General features: G+C 36.4%; 1 protein-coding gene across 3 annotated transcripts; it reads right to left on the bottom strand.

The window, feature by feature from the left end:
• Window positions 1-5525: 5525 nt before the first annotated feature.
• LOC128218824 (chromatin complexes subunit BAP18-like) lies at window positions 5526-13565 on the bottom strand. 3 transcript variants are annotated; one of them, XM_052926542.1, is made up of 6 exons: window positions 13410-13565; window positions 12641-12735; window positions 10774-10875; window positions 9031-9194; window positions 7923-8024; window positions 5526-6917 (listed from the first exon to the last, which is right to left on the bottom strand). In XM_052926542.1, the coding sequence occupies exons 1-6, from the start codon at window positions 13425-13427 to the stop codon at window positions 6895-6897; spliced, it is 504 nt and encodes a 167-aa protein (XP_052782502.1). In that variant the 5' UTR covers window positions 13428-13565; the 3' UTR covers window positions 5526-6894. The 3 variants fall into 3 exon arrangements, with proteins under 3 accessions (XP_052782502.1, XP_052782503.1, XP_052782505.1); XM_052926543.1 differs by having other exon boundaries at window positions 7929-8024; XM_052926545.1 differs by lacking the exon at window positions 10774-10875.
• Between the last annotated feature and the right edge of the window lie 1106 nt (window positions 13566-14671).

The following is a 14671-nucleotide window of genomic DNA, read 5'->3' as shown; positions in this document are numbered from 1 at the left end:
ATTAAAAAAAATATTCCATATACATATATATTTACTGATTAAACTCTTATAATTTTATTGAAGTGTCATATAATGACTTTTTAAACAATATCAAAGGACTTACGGGCCATATTTCAGTTTTTATGTGACGGACACCTGTGGAAAATACCATGACTTTCTTCGAACAACAGACGAGCTAAAAAACATATTTGGCAGTACAATAGCAGATCTTCAGTTTCATAAAAACAGATATACCTTGAAAATGTCAATAACATATTGATTGATACCGTCCGGACTTCCAGGTAGTTCATAATAGTAATTGTTTTCAAAAAATGCAATACCGCCATCCCTGATATTATTAATAGCTATTTTGACAATGGCTGGCTGTCGGAATGCACTCAAACTTGGTTAGATACAAAGCGTCTTGTCAAGTTTCAATAACAATAATTATTATTCAATGCTTAACATGAGATTGATATCTCCATCATATCTTTACAAACATTTAAAATGTAACTCGACACTGCTGTTTTCAAAAAGGGCATGAATAATGTGATTAATAGCTGATTTTTATTGTAGTTATGCATTCAAACTCTTTAGCAAGCAGGGTCACGTCTATAAAAATCTAGACATGTCTGATCGGAGATTCAAATCAATAAACTATAAGTACTTTGTTTACTCTTTTTAAACAATGGGTATTAAATGATAGGAAATAAATGATTGTTTTATTATCAATGTCATTTTAACCCGGAAGTCTGGACCCAAAAATCAAAGGGGAATAACTCTTTCAAAAAAACACGGATTTTTAAAAAAGATACATATCCGAGTTCTTTAAAGCTGCACACTCACGGATTGAACGTTTTGACAACTTTATAAGTTTTGTCTTGAAACGAGCAAATTCATGCAAACATGCATAAAAAATCCTGTCATATAAGTCTGCCGACGAAAAATTACATCGCATATTTTTATATTTAAGTTTTTTAGTATTTTTGGTGCTTTATGCATTTTTCTTAAGCAGGTAGTGACGCTTTTAGCCATAGAACATTAATTTTTGGACGGAAATATGAAAATCTGCGATCTGATCTTTTGTCAGTAGTATTTTATCACTGGTTTGCAGGTTATTACGCAAACATGGTCTCATTCCAAGACAAACAATGAAAAATTGTCAACACGGTCAATCTGTGAGAGTGCAGCTTTAAAATACTATACACTATTCACTCGTAAAAATGTTTTACGTTGTAATTTCTACATGTACGGTACCCGATCCACAAACATGTATATACTGGATGCCAGGTGACCTCATATTATTTTGATATCATTTTAAAGGGACTCGTTCACAGATTTTACGTTGGCAACATTTTTATTTAAAGCTGTTGAAATTGACTTTACTTACTGTAATGAACGACGACCAAACAGCAACAGCCAGATTCTCATTTAAACCGAATTTAGCAAATCCGAGCATTAATTTATTCAATTAACGTTACTTATGTTCCAGTCAATTGTAACCACGCCCCCCCCCCTCAAGGTCCGGGGAATAGCGGGGACTTTGGCTTTCGGTCCAGCCAAACTCGAGTAAAATCGGGAACGAACTGCTGGTAAAATCCCCGCCAAATGCCCCCGCACCCCAGGGACTCTAAATAAGGCCCATTCTCCGCTAACGTTGGCGCGAGGACAAAACCACCGCAGTCACCCGGCACAGCTGGGCAACCTGGAAAGTACCATTTCCCGGGCTATCCCCGGTATACCCCCGGACCTGGGAGGGGGGGGCGTGGTTACAATTGACTGGTGCATTACGCTGCTTGGCAATATAGAGCGGAGCGAGTGATTAAGATTTCAGTTGAAACAAACCTATCGTCCGAAACGACGTTTGCTTCCCGACAGGATGCAAAATAGAGAAAGAAAGAGCAGATTTCCAAGTTGTTCTTTAATAGTTAATACTACAAGTTGTTTTATATATGGCACAAGGAGTTGGTTGTTGAAAGAATGGCGGATCCGTGGTCTAGTGGTAACACACTTAACTGTCAATCTATTGGTCGCAGGTTCAACTCCCCACTACAACAGTAAAATAATACTCATCGTTTTCCGGGAGGGACGTTAAATGTGGGTCCCGCGTGACAGTGCCAGACACTGGTGCACGTTAAAGAACCAGAGTAGCTCTAACCAGGGTATCATTCATTCTCTCTGTGTACTATGCTCCCAATACTTAAATGACTAACAATATTATCGGAGCACTCGCCGAATGGGCCTTGCCCGAGTGCGAGTATAAATAAGCTTACACACCACCTCCCTGTGGACAGAAACATCAGCATCAACACTTCCGTTCAATCCAATAATTTTTGTCAAGTGATGCTGAAATCATCCATATGATATCATTTGCTGAATGAAAGAGCAGACACAAATTTTTTTTAATAGAAGTGCAGTTCGGACAATAAACAGTCACAGACTGCCATATCCCCCGCTTTAATAAGTACGGAAGAATCTTAAGTGTATGAAACAAAAACAGGAGAAGTCATAAGAATGTGATCAAGACCAAGAAAATAAGGACCAAAATGAACAAAAATATGAAAATATGAAATTTGAAGTCGATAGCTCAAAGACTTTTGGAGTTATGCTCCGTAAAAAATAAGTAAAAATATGAACACAGTGCAAAAACTCTAAACATACCAAAGACAATGTTGGGGGTCTCGGTGCAATGCATTTTTTCTCAACAGGCACGTAGGAAGGAAATTGACATATGGGCCGCGGAAGGGGTGGGCTCGGAAGGGGTGTCCCCTCGCGTCGAGATTTTTTTTCAATTTTAAGCATTAAAAGACTCGATTTCCAGAGTTCATGTTTTATTTTCATGTTTTTATCTAAACCTTTTTCGGTTAAAATAGTTGATAGACATAAAACTATTATCGTTTTATAATAGTAACAATTTATTCACTATTACATTTATTTAATATTTATTTCATATTTTCTATTTCTGTACCAAATACAGTTATAAATTGTCACAGTAATTCAAACACATTAGATACATGAATATGCACACTTTGTTGAATAATCAAAGCACGATCATTCAGAACTTGCCGAAAATGGAAACTCGGTGTTCCATACCACTGACAAACTCATTTGCCACAGTCTTTAAGTTCATAATGTCAGTGGTCTCCTTGTGGACATGGAGGATCATCAAATGGGTCAGTCTTTCCTGGGTCGTGGTTGATCGCAGGTAGGTTTTTAACCGCCGAAGTGCCGAGAATGATTGTTCGCTGGTAGCATTCGTTGCTTACATCACAAGTACAAGCTTTAAAACAGTCACTACTTCCAAAAACAACAGCGGTGATGTAGGCTTCATGTCCTGAAAAACCTTCACAGTGTGACTGAATTGAGGTCGTGGTATCTGCGCTGTAGGAGAGTGCGGAGCGAATCTACATGGGCTCCAAACGCTACCTCGTTGATGTCGCCCTTGTATACTTCCATGACATGCTGGATGTCGTCAGCTGCGGTAGGGTCCTATATGATGCTCTTCAGAAGTGAGTCCTGTAGACGTCTATATAGCCGGAATCCTGGTTAGTCGAACCGATCTTGGATGCAGTTAATCGCCATGTCCAACGTACTATGTCAAAGTACTGCTGGCGATATAGGTCCTTTGGTGAATTCGGATACTCGTACTCGGCGTCGCCCGTTTCGTAACGTGTTGGCATTTTACGTCTCCGGGGTAGTGTTGGTTCGTTGACATCAACGTTGTCGAGTTTGGTGTCAATTGATCCCCAGATTTGATCATATGCGTCATCGGTGCGTAGTTTGCTTAATGTAGACACTGCCACATGGGCAAGATCGTGACCTTCATAAGCTGACATGTCTGTGTTAAAGAGCCTATTTAGGTTGTCGCTGTGCTTTAACAGTTCATGCCCAAGTGTCACACCATAGAGAAAGTCAAATGAGGCCATCTGACTCTTCACACCTACAATGCGCGCTCTGGTCTCAGTGTCTTTTGTGGTCTCATAGGTGGTATCCCACAATTTCTGGAGAACGGAATAATTGTCTAAGACACTTTTCAAACACTCCGCCCAAACAGTCCATCTAGTCGGGCACAGCACTCTAAATCCAGGTGTGTCGGGGCTCATCTCCTTACTCAATTCTTCAAACTGTCCGTGACGTTTGGGCGAGAAATCTCACGTACTGCGTCCAGTGAGTCCCGCATCACCTTACTGCCGCGTATTGTAGCACCAACAGTCAAGTTGAGAGCATGTCCATACCAGTGTGTATAGATGGCCCTTGGTTCTTTTGCGGTGATGTTTGCAGCGACCCCACGCTTTGCTCCTGACATATTACTAACTCCGTCGTAGTACTGCCCACGGCATTTTGATAGTTGCAGTCTCATGCGTAGTAGAGTGTCTTTAATTACATTGGTGATGGTCTACGCATCGATGGATGGCACAACATATAGTCCGATGAAATCTTCCTGCACATTTAGCTCACTGTCCACATGTCTCAGTACTAGCACAACTTGCTCTCGGTTGGATACGTCTGTGGTTTCATACACCATGATCGGGAAGAACGCATCTTCAAGCACGCTATTGGCGACCTTCCTGAGTAGCCCTCAGAAGTATATTTGTCAGATTTCTTCTCAATCCATGACAGGATGGTAGGGTCCGCTTGGCCGTGCAGTTTCAGTAGCTGCATGAAGTTGCCTTCATCTTCGTCGTGTCCGCGTAGCGCCAGAACTTGTCGTGAGAGGAAATGTTGCGCAGTATGGTCATGAGCTGTGCTCTGTTGTTTGCTTAAGTCAATAATATCTTTCAGTATATAAAGTTTGAAGTCACAAACTTTTGGAGTTATACTCGGACAAAAATTAAGTACAAAAAATGAGCAAAGGGCATCATTCTAAAAATACAAAAAACAGAGTTATGGTTTCTGTGCACTGCACTCCTCCCTAAGAACTTTCTTATATAACTATATTTAAAGTTTCTGCGTTCTGTAAAAGGGGTGATAACTAGACGGTTGTTTTGGTAATCAAACACTGATGTCTCCCCTATGCACACCGTCGCAATGTTGTATATAGTCATATGACCTTTGACCTCTACGTGTTACATAAAATTTGGTCATATGACCTTTGTGTGAAATAAAATAGTCATATGACCTTTGACCTCGTCTCAAAATGGTGAACATTTGTGGATAGTTATTTAAAAGTATGAAAATTAGCAAAAATAACACAATAAATACTGCAGCCCGAGTCATGGCTCATTTGCACAGCACTTCTCCTCAGTGAGAAATATCTGTATATGAAGATTATAAGTCAATATCTCGCAAGACTTCCAAGTTTTACTCAGGAAAACTTTTCAATTCAGAAAAGGGCAAAAACTTAAAAAAAATACTGGAGCCAGAGTTATGGTTCATGGGCACTGCACTTCTCCTAATGGAGTTCTATCTGTGTATGAAGTATGAAATCGAAACCTTGAAGACTTCAAGTTATGCTTCGGACAAGATAGCCCTGACACACACACACATGCTTACCATTACTATATCTCTTTCGCCTTTTGGTGGGGGATAGTAAAATTAGGACAGACTTTCAAATTCTTTAAGTATTTATTTACACTGTACACAAGAATACAAGCATGTTTGCCAATCATTAACATGATTAAAAAGGATAAAACTGGTCTTTATTTTTATGAAGTCATTCCTTGCAGCATTTATAAAATACAGCACAAAATACATCTTAAAAGCTTTAGCAACATTTTACCAGTTGACGCAAATAACAAGAGGAAAGAATAAGAAAAAATTGCCGGTTGAATCTATGATCGTTATGACAAAATACAACTCATTGTCGCTGACTTCAGGCCCAACCAATCAATTTTCGATTATAATCGGATCATCAAGACATCACTAGTTAAGTCGATGCAGATTTTTAATTGATTTATAATTATCAAGACACAATTGTTATCACTATCTTCCCAGGATACATCAAGAACACATTATTTTGTAAAGATTTGAAAAATCATTCTGAGATCATCAAAGAAAAGCACAAAGTGCCAATTTCCATTACTGCTTACTTCTAAACAATAAAACAAATGTATGAACAAGTATACACTAAATCTCAAGTATTCTTTAAATGACATATACACTGGTTTTACAATACATCTAAGTGAATGAAACAACACCAGTGCATCCACACACATCAAACATGTTTATTACAAAATAGAAATATAATGTTGATCACTAAAATCAGATCTGTCTCAACAAATTAGCTCACAAATTGAAAACATTTCAGACAATTTTAATCACTCTGTGATAGATGTTTATATTGCTGAGACTCTACTATGGCATCTACAGATGTCTCTTGGCAGTAGGGAAATGGGGACAGGGCCTTCCAAGGCTGAATTTCTTGCCCTTATAGAGCATGAATTTTGGCCCCATTCCCCTTCTGAAATAGTATACCCAGGTAAAAAAATCCCTGTAATTCTTGTTTTTAATATACTTTTGTAACACATTTAATTAAGATACTTAAAAGTTTTTTTAAGAAATAAGGGCCAGGCTGTAACCAAAATGATAGGATTTAACATAACTTACAAGACCGAACTTTAAGCATGTCCTTATTTTTTAATGGTAACCAACCACAGTCGTTTTTCCAAACTAGAAAACAAATGTATTGGTAGTAAAATTTCAAGAAATCTCTAAATGAATAAATCAACATCCATTCATATACTGATCACTTTATAAAAGTGCCATTAAATAAAACACAAGCTGCCCTTAAATAAAAGACACACTTTAATCACATCATAACTTTCATCCATGATAACGATAAGCTAACATGAATATGCCATGCTGACTTTGACAGTCACTGGCCGGCTAGCTGCTCGGAAGTATTGCACCAATCATCCCTACACAAGGTAAATGTTTAAGCTCCAAGTCCATTTCTCAGGATTATGTGTTCCTTATTCACAAAAGGCTGGAGTCCAGATCTGCAACAGAAGAATAAATATTGCACTAAAACATGTACAGAAAGTATACTGTTGCTTATAGAATTATTTACACTCTGATGTCCTTTAGCATAGCATGGATCTGATGATTGATTTTAACAGAAAATTGATAAAAAAGGTCATTAATGGCTATTTTCAATAGTGATTTTGCCCCACATTAGATTATTGGTAAAAGATCCAAGAGCCATTTTTGGACCATTTCAGTTCCATTTCTTCTTTCAAAATTAATAAAAACTCCTAGATACTTCAATTTTAAATGTATGTACCTACAATGCCATAATAATGTAAATAACATTACAGACAAGTCAGAAAATGCCTGAGAAATAGTTATAAAATAACAAGTCTAAAATGCGAATTCAATATGTTTGTCTATGATTAATTGAGTTTTATTTCATTTTAATAAATCACCAATCAGTTTTCATTCTTCAAAAATCAGTAGTAAAATTTGGTGTGATTCTCAACACCACTTTAGCATCAGTCAGTCAGCTTTATCAGGGTCAATACAGACCTACACTCCCCATCCTGAGTAGGTAGAATTCATGCTACAAACATGGATAAATGACTAAGGCCTCTGCTGAAATTGTTTTCATAGCCATTATATCTAGGTACCTTGTACTGTTTTTAATGCAGATGTCCAGCCAAGATTTTGTTTACAAAAGTTTATATATTAAAAGTCCTAAATTAAGATTTCAGAAATAATCCTTGACTTCACCATCACTGTTAATCCATCATTATGCTAGCATTTTATTAGTTTAAACATTATATATTTTACCACAATGGTGAAGAAAGCTTGGTGACCACTAACCAAACTCTCACACGCCCAGGCCAGGAAACAAACCCGTGTTACCTTGGTGAGAAGCGAGTGTGCTACCACTGCGCTAACCAGACAAGCTAATGCTAGCCTTTGGGTTTCATGATATGATGAAAATGCTATTTCTGACCACTAAGAAATGTCATAACAACATCCATAAACAAAGATGAACGTACATTCACCTGAATCGAAGTCAAGTTTCTTGGACGTGCCAGCGTCCCCGAGTCCTTCTATGTCCACATCACTTTCTGGTGCATTCAGGGCACTTAACGTTACCTCTGAAATAATAAAACAGTACTGAACAATAACGTACTTGAAGATTAAATAGTCAAGGTCCTGGACGTGGCAGAGTCTCTGAGTACTTATATAACATTAAACAACATCACTTTCTAGTTTAACCATTCTTTGAAACAAAAAAGCTGACTCACTAAATGCATTAGTGAAAGAATTTTGAAATCGCCAAATATCTGGCAAAGTAATGGAAATGTTAATCTCTTCAGGAATTGGCTATTTAAAGTGGACAAGAGTCATAACCTCATTTATATGTATTACCATATAGGGTAGTATGATTTCTCTTCACTATAGCAACATTTGTTTTTGATTCTCTGTGATGAAACCATTCCAAACACGGTCAAACAGTTATCTTCTGCTTGCAAACAAGTTTGTTGCTTAAGTTAAAATTTCCCACCTCATTAATATTTATGAATTATTATAAAAACCTTTAAACACCCATGATTACAAATGTACTTCCTCATTCGGAAATTCTTCCAGTTTAAGGTTAGTTCAAATATCTATTCAATTAAGGGATCAGATTATATCAGGATTGCAGTTTCCTTTAAGGACAAATATCATCACCCCTAAAATAAAAGATGAGAAATGAAAAAAACTTTAATAAAGAGGACTGATTTCTACTAAAATTATCTTTAATTGCTAAGCTGCATTTTTTGCAGTGGACTTCTTAGATTTCATAAACATTGACCTTTAACACTTTATCAATTATAACCTTTTTTACAGAATTGAGTTTTCTCCAAATCTTGCTTCAGCATTTTATGCAGAATTAATTATTTGAGAAAGCCTGCACTTATCTATTTACATTATTCGGGCAAAATTGAATATGGTCAAACATGCAATCAAAACACATTTATCAACAGAACTTAGAATATTGGTTTTGTACAACAATATGCAATACCCTGATCAACATACTGCATAAGTTTCAGTGCATTTCGTTTATGTTTGAAGAAACGAAGCCCTTTTTCTGTGTATCTTTTTAAACACCCCGTATACCTCTGATTTCCTGGTTTTTGGCAGCCTGTTGTTGCTGAACAACGACAGTTTGCTGCTGAGCCTGTTTCTGTTGAGTGCTCTGTTTCTTGGGGCTCTGTTCTGAGGGTGGCTGCAAGCCGGCATCCTCATATGCCTTACGCTTTAACTGGGTTCGGATCTGGGAGCTGGATTTATAAGGAAAACAATCATGACAATACTTTGGATACTCAAGAAGAATGGCGTTGTTAAGGAATGGTCTTTTACACTATAAAACAGTGTTGAGCCATCTTCCCCAAAGAAACTCTTATTTCACATTAAACAGTGTTATTTGAAACCATGCTGTTTTCCTTAGAAGTTACCTCCCCTTTAGGGTTTAACTAGGGATGCAAACGAATACTTAAATATTCAATCAAACGTTAAGTATTCGAATGTCAAAATCAGTATTCGAATATTCAATTTTTTGTTATTGAATAAATAGAATAATAAATATTTTGCCTACCACTCTGTTGCTGTGTTTCATGTTTGTTTGTCTTATTTTTAAAGCGATTTGCCCATAACAACAGAGGTGTGAATGTGATAACAATACACTATAGTCTATACAGGTGTCATATGTCACTAAGGGACATATCGTCGGGTACTATAAAAAGTCCCAATCATTTTACAACAACTGGCTATTAGACAAGTGACATAAAAAATTATATTTGTATTTTCTGTAAATTTAAATGCCAACACCAATGTGTTGTCTTTGTGGCTGTAAATTAAGCTGTGCAACATTGCTCAAATCGCCGTGATGATATAAATGACATGTGCTACAATAATGTAGTAAGTTACATACATGTACATCATGTTCTATTTACTGTTTTCCATGTTTTCAATATAATGTGCGTGTTTTGAAATGAAACTGTACATTATAGCGTTTGAAGACATATTTCCTCTGTTGATGTACAATGAGTCAAAATCCACATATGGTGCTATTTATTATTTCACTAGTTCCTGAGTTGGTTAAGTTTTTCCATAGTTATATTTAGTAGAGGTCTATTCCAGAACGAGGCTGCTCGTCCTACAGAAAGACCCTTCATTGGAACAGGAATCCTTCTAATTTCACATTGTTTACAAATATGAAGGCAGTGCAATTATTCAATTTTGGTTTTTGATTATTCATAATGTTTTTCTCTTTTTTTTTCTGAAAATGGGAAATTTCAGAGGCTCATTTTGGGAAAATCAGGGTCCGCCAAGCGTACTGGCTATGGCAAAGTAGTTTAAAATGCCCCGGCTATTACTTTAGCGAATAATGATAACAGTTTACTAAAACTTCTAAAAGATGTATTTTAATAATCGAATATTCGGTCGAAAGAATTACCCAAAAATTCGAATATCAATTTTGCCATTCGTTTGCATCCCTAGTTTTAACACACCAGAATAGTTTAAACACCCATTCCTCTATAATGAACATCATTTTTTTCAAAAAACACAAAAGCAAATGATTTTTCTGACATTTTCATTATAAAAAAACTGAAGAGCTGAACATCATAAAATCTGATATAAAATTTTCTCATAACTGTAATAATAGTAATTATACAATAATGAATTTTTAATAAATTAAATAATTAAATCTGTGGCATTGTAGCAATTGCTAAATGTCTAATTACCATAATCAGTTTATACTCATGAACTTACATAATCTGATCTCTGATCTTTGTTTATATTATAAAATAATCTCCAAGGAAGGCCCTAAATAGTTACACTTCTCACTCATCAACTTACGTTGTTCTTATTTTTATAACGTCACTGATCTTGTTCAGATCATCTCCGAATCTCTTCACAGAATTACGTAAGGCGTCAATTTCTTGTTCTGTCCACTTCCCACTAAAATACAAATATAAATGTAACTATGATAAAGGTGACTCGATGAAAACAAGTTTCTTTAAATAAAAACTATAATGGGAATATCAGGATATAATCAGTGTGCAAACATCAGTATTTATTCTACTACTGTCTGTATACTGTCACAGCTGAAAGTCAGTGACAATAGTCTTTTAAACTGATTTAAAAATAAAATAAAATTCTTTCAGAGTGTATGAATAACTGACTATTGTTTGTACACTTTAACAGCAGAGTAAGTGACAAAGGTATTCTTAATAGGTTAATAGGAGTTAATATGGCAAGTGAACAGAACATCTTTCAATGCATTGCCAGTACTGCTTGATATATTAATATATGACAACATATGGCAATGCGCGACCTGTATGTCCCTGTCTGTGTATTTAGTAGTATTTACACTGCATTTTTAGTCCCTCGTTAGAGTACTTCTTGAGGGTATTAGACAGAATTTAAGACTTGAAAGAATTTTCTTCCCTGTTTTCCCGACTATAAGGCGATCCACTTATAAGACGACCCCCCTACTTTGCCCATGAAATCTGGTGTTTTTGTCTTGACTCGTTTATAAGACGGGGTAGATTTTTAAAGCAAATCCAGCACTTGAAATTCTCCTGGTCTGTGATAATGTTCAAGCTTAACAGTCATATATCAACTAAATTTGTTCATTTGCTTGGGATTATTGATTTTTATTTTCCGATGGTATGGTATGTTTGAACCAGCCTAGACGCAATTTTGGAATTTAAGTGGGTTCATACGGTATTTGATTGACCTATTTAAATACAAACCATTGCAGTGCATCTTTGATCTTTTACACAGCTCGTGCTGTGACGTCACAAATTGTAGTTTGATCTGCATCCGACAAACAGAACAAATTCCATTACATGTGTTAATGAGTTATATTTTCGCAAGTATTTGTTTGGATTGCCTTTGATGGGACTTAAATTTTGAGTAATAAATAACCATTGATGATTGCGGATAAATCAATGTAACGATTAATGAAATATGTATTGAAATCTGCTAGTTACATGCATGTGCATGATATATGCAAAGCCTTATAGTAAGGAAAAAGTAAGTTTTATTTACGACATAGAAAAAATAACAATGCATTTTAAAAAAAAAGAATTGTCAAAATATTTTTATTTTAAAGGTAACAAAATATGTCTCCTGTGAAAAACAATGTGTTTGAACCAATAACATGTGTTATATTGAGTGTTCATCGTAGCGAAACAAAGCAGATATATGGTCGTCTTAATCCGATTGGTGTGATCGTGTCACTTTTATTGGGGTGTCATCCACAGACAATAAATCAGTCAGTTGAGTACCATATGTTGAATAATCCTGATTATTACTCTATTCTTTATGAAATTCTTATAGACTCGCCTATAAGACGGGCCCCCTACTTTAAGGTTCAAAATCAGGACCAAATTTCCCCGTCTTATAGTCGAGAAAATACGGTAATACACAATTATCACATCTCTCCATGCATTGATGGGTTAAGCTGAGGAATGAAGATGCATGGTTATGCACCAATCAATTGTAACCATGACCCCGCCACAGGTCCGGGGAATAACGGGGACTTTGACTTACAGTCCAGCCAAGCCTGGGCAAAATCTCTGCCCAGGGACCCTAGATAAGGCTAATTTCCCACTATATTTGGTGTGAAGACATTTCCCCGGCTATCCCCGAACCTGGGGGGGGGGGGGGGGCGTGGTTACAATTGACTGCGGTGAAAATTTTATTTGAAGTCTCTTACCTTGCATTTGTGGGTTCAGCGGAAGGATGAAGTTGCATGGTTAGCTCTCCCAGCTTACTGAATGCAGCACCAGCTGCAGTGAAGATTTCCCCAACCTGTACCCAAAATGTATTTCATTGTGGAAACAACACGTTAAGGTTACACAATAAGGTTAAACTGCTTTAAAGGCAAATCAAATGAATCAATGGTTTGATTAAAGCTGCACTCTCAGAGATTTACCGTTTTTACAACTTTTTATTTTTTGTCTTGGAATGAGCAAATGTTTGCTGATAACAGACTGCTGATTTAATATTAGATCACAGATTTCCATATTTCATTTCAAAAACTAATGTTTAATGGCTCAAAGCGTTACTAACGGTTTAAGAAAATGCTTAAAACATCAATTTTTGAACTTAAATAGAAAAATATGTGACTATTTTTTTTGTCAGCATTCTTGTATGAATAGTTTACATGCATTTGCGAATAAATTGGCTCTTCCAAGACAAAATATAGAAAAAGTTGTCAAAACCTGCAATCTGTGAAAGTGCAGCTTTAAATGGTAAGACATAGTCACTACTCATGCATGCTCCGAAGTTTCTTGTCATTAAGTGAAATAGATAGTGATTCTGATAAATATCTTTGCCTTGATTAAATAGCTGTTAATGTCTTATATAGTTATGTTTTCACTTTGCTTAGAGGACAAGCCTGTTCATCTTTTGATTATGAATTTGACTGATGTGGTACGAAATAGTTTGGGAGCGAATACCACAAAATAGCAAATCAAACGTACCTTGCTTGCTGAGCTCATAATTGCACTTTAGCGTCTTTGCTGCATTGGAAATCTAACGTTTTGTCTGAAACAGCGTCTTTTCTTTGTTTTAAAACCGTCTTCCCGCTTGCAAGTTTTTGCCGGAAGTCGTGAGATATGATTTGCTTGATTGTGCTATTTACACTAGTGATTTTGCTTGATTGTGCTATTTACACTAGTGATAATCGATTAAACAATTAAACCGGTTATATACAGAACCTTAGCAAGAACCTAACATACGCAGTTATCTCGCCTCATTACTGAAACGATACCAAGAAACATCTTTATTTTTTTACACTATTAAACACTGAAGTACAACAATAAACATCATAGTATGACTAGTATCATCATTGGTAAATATCTCATACACATGGATATTCCATTCAGTGGAAGGCCTTCACCTATAAGGATTCCAAAATGCTTTCCTAACTGAAGTCTCCTAAAATTAATCAAATTAAAAAACCCAAACAAAACGGTTTTCATTCAATACAATTGTTGGAATTGCATAGTATGCATTTTTTGTTTAACCTCAACCCCCATATTCTATTGACCTTACCCCAATACATTCATCAAGCTCAAAGAAGGCTGGACAGAACAGACATTACATTGAAACCAATACCAGGCCCCATTATCTCCAACAAGACGGACATGATGGCCCTATATCGCTCACCTGAGTAAAAGAGTTTAACCTTTGTAATCAATATAGCTTGATATTTGTTCTCAAAGAATATTGAAAAACATACTGGTCAAATATGTTGCCTGGATAATCACTGACAGGACTTGTCACAGTTACCTGCACACTGACAGGACTTGGTGATTGACTGCACACTGACAGGATTTTGTTCAGTTGCCTGCACACTCACAGGACTTGATGATTGACTGCACACTGACAGAATTTGACTCTCATACCTGCGTTCTGACAGGACTTTGTTTAGTTGCCTGCACACTGACAGTACTTGATAATTGACTGCACACTGACAGCACTTGGTACAGATACCTGCACACTGACATGACTTTTTTCAGTTGCCTGCACACTGACAGGACTTTGTTCAATTGCCTGCACACACAGGACTTCGTTCAATTGCCTACACACTGCCAAAACTATGTTAAATTGCTGGCACACTGAAAGAACTTTTAGTATAAATACACAAACAACAAACAGTGCACCATCCAAAAAATCAATAAACTGCCTTAAGCTCTAAAAATTAAACATCAAAACGCATTCAGCAGCTTCTACTAATATC

Source organism: Mya arenaria, chromosome 15, assembly GCF_026914265.1.
Source record: "Mya arenaria isolate MELC-2E11 chromosome 15, ASM2691426v1".
In the NCBI taxonomy this organism is placed as follows: domain Eukaryota; kingdom Metazoa; phylum Mollusca; class Bivalvia; order Myida; family Myidae; genus Mya; species Mya arenaria.
The sequence above is the reverse complement of the archived record's forward strand: the minus strand, read 5'-3'. Positions and strand labels throughout refer to the sequence as shown.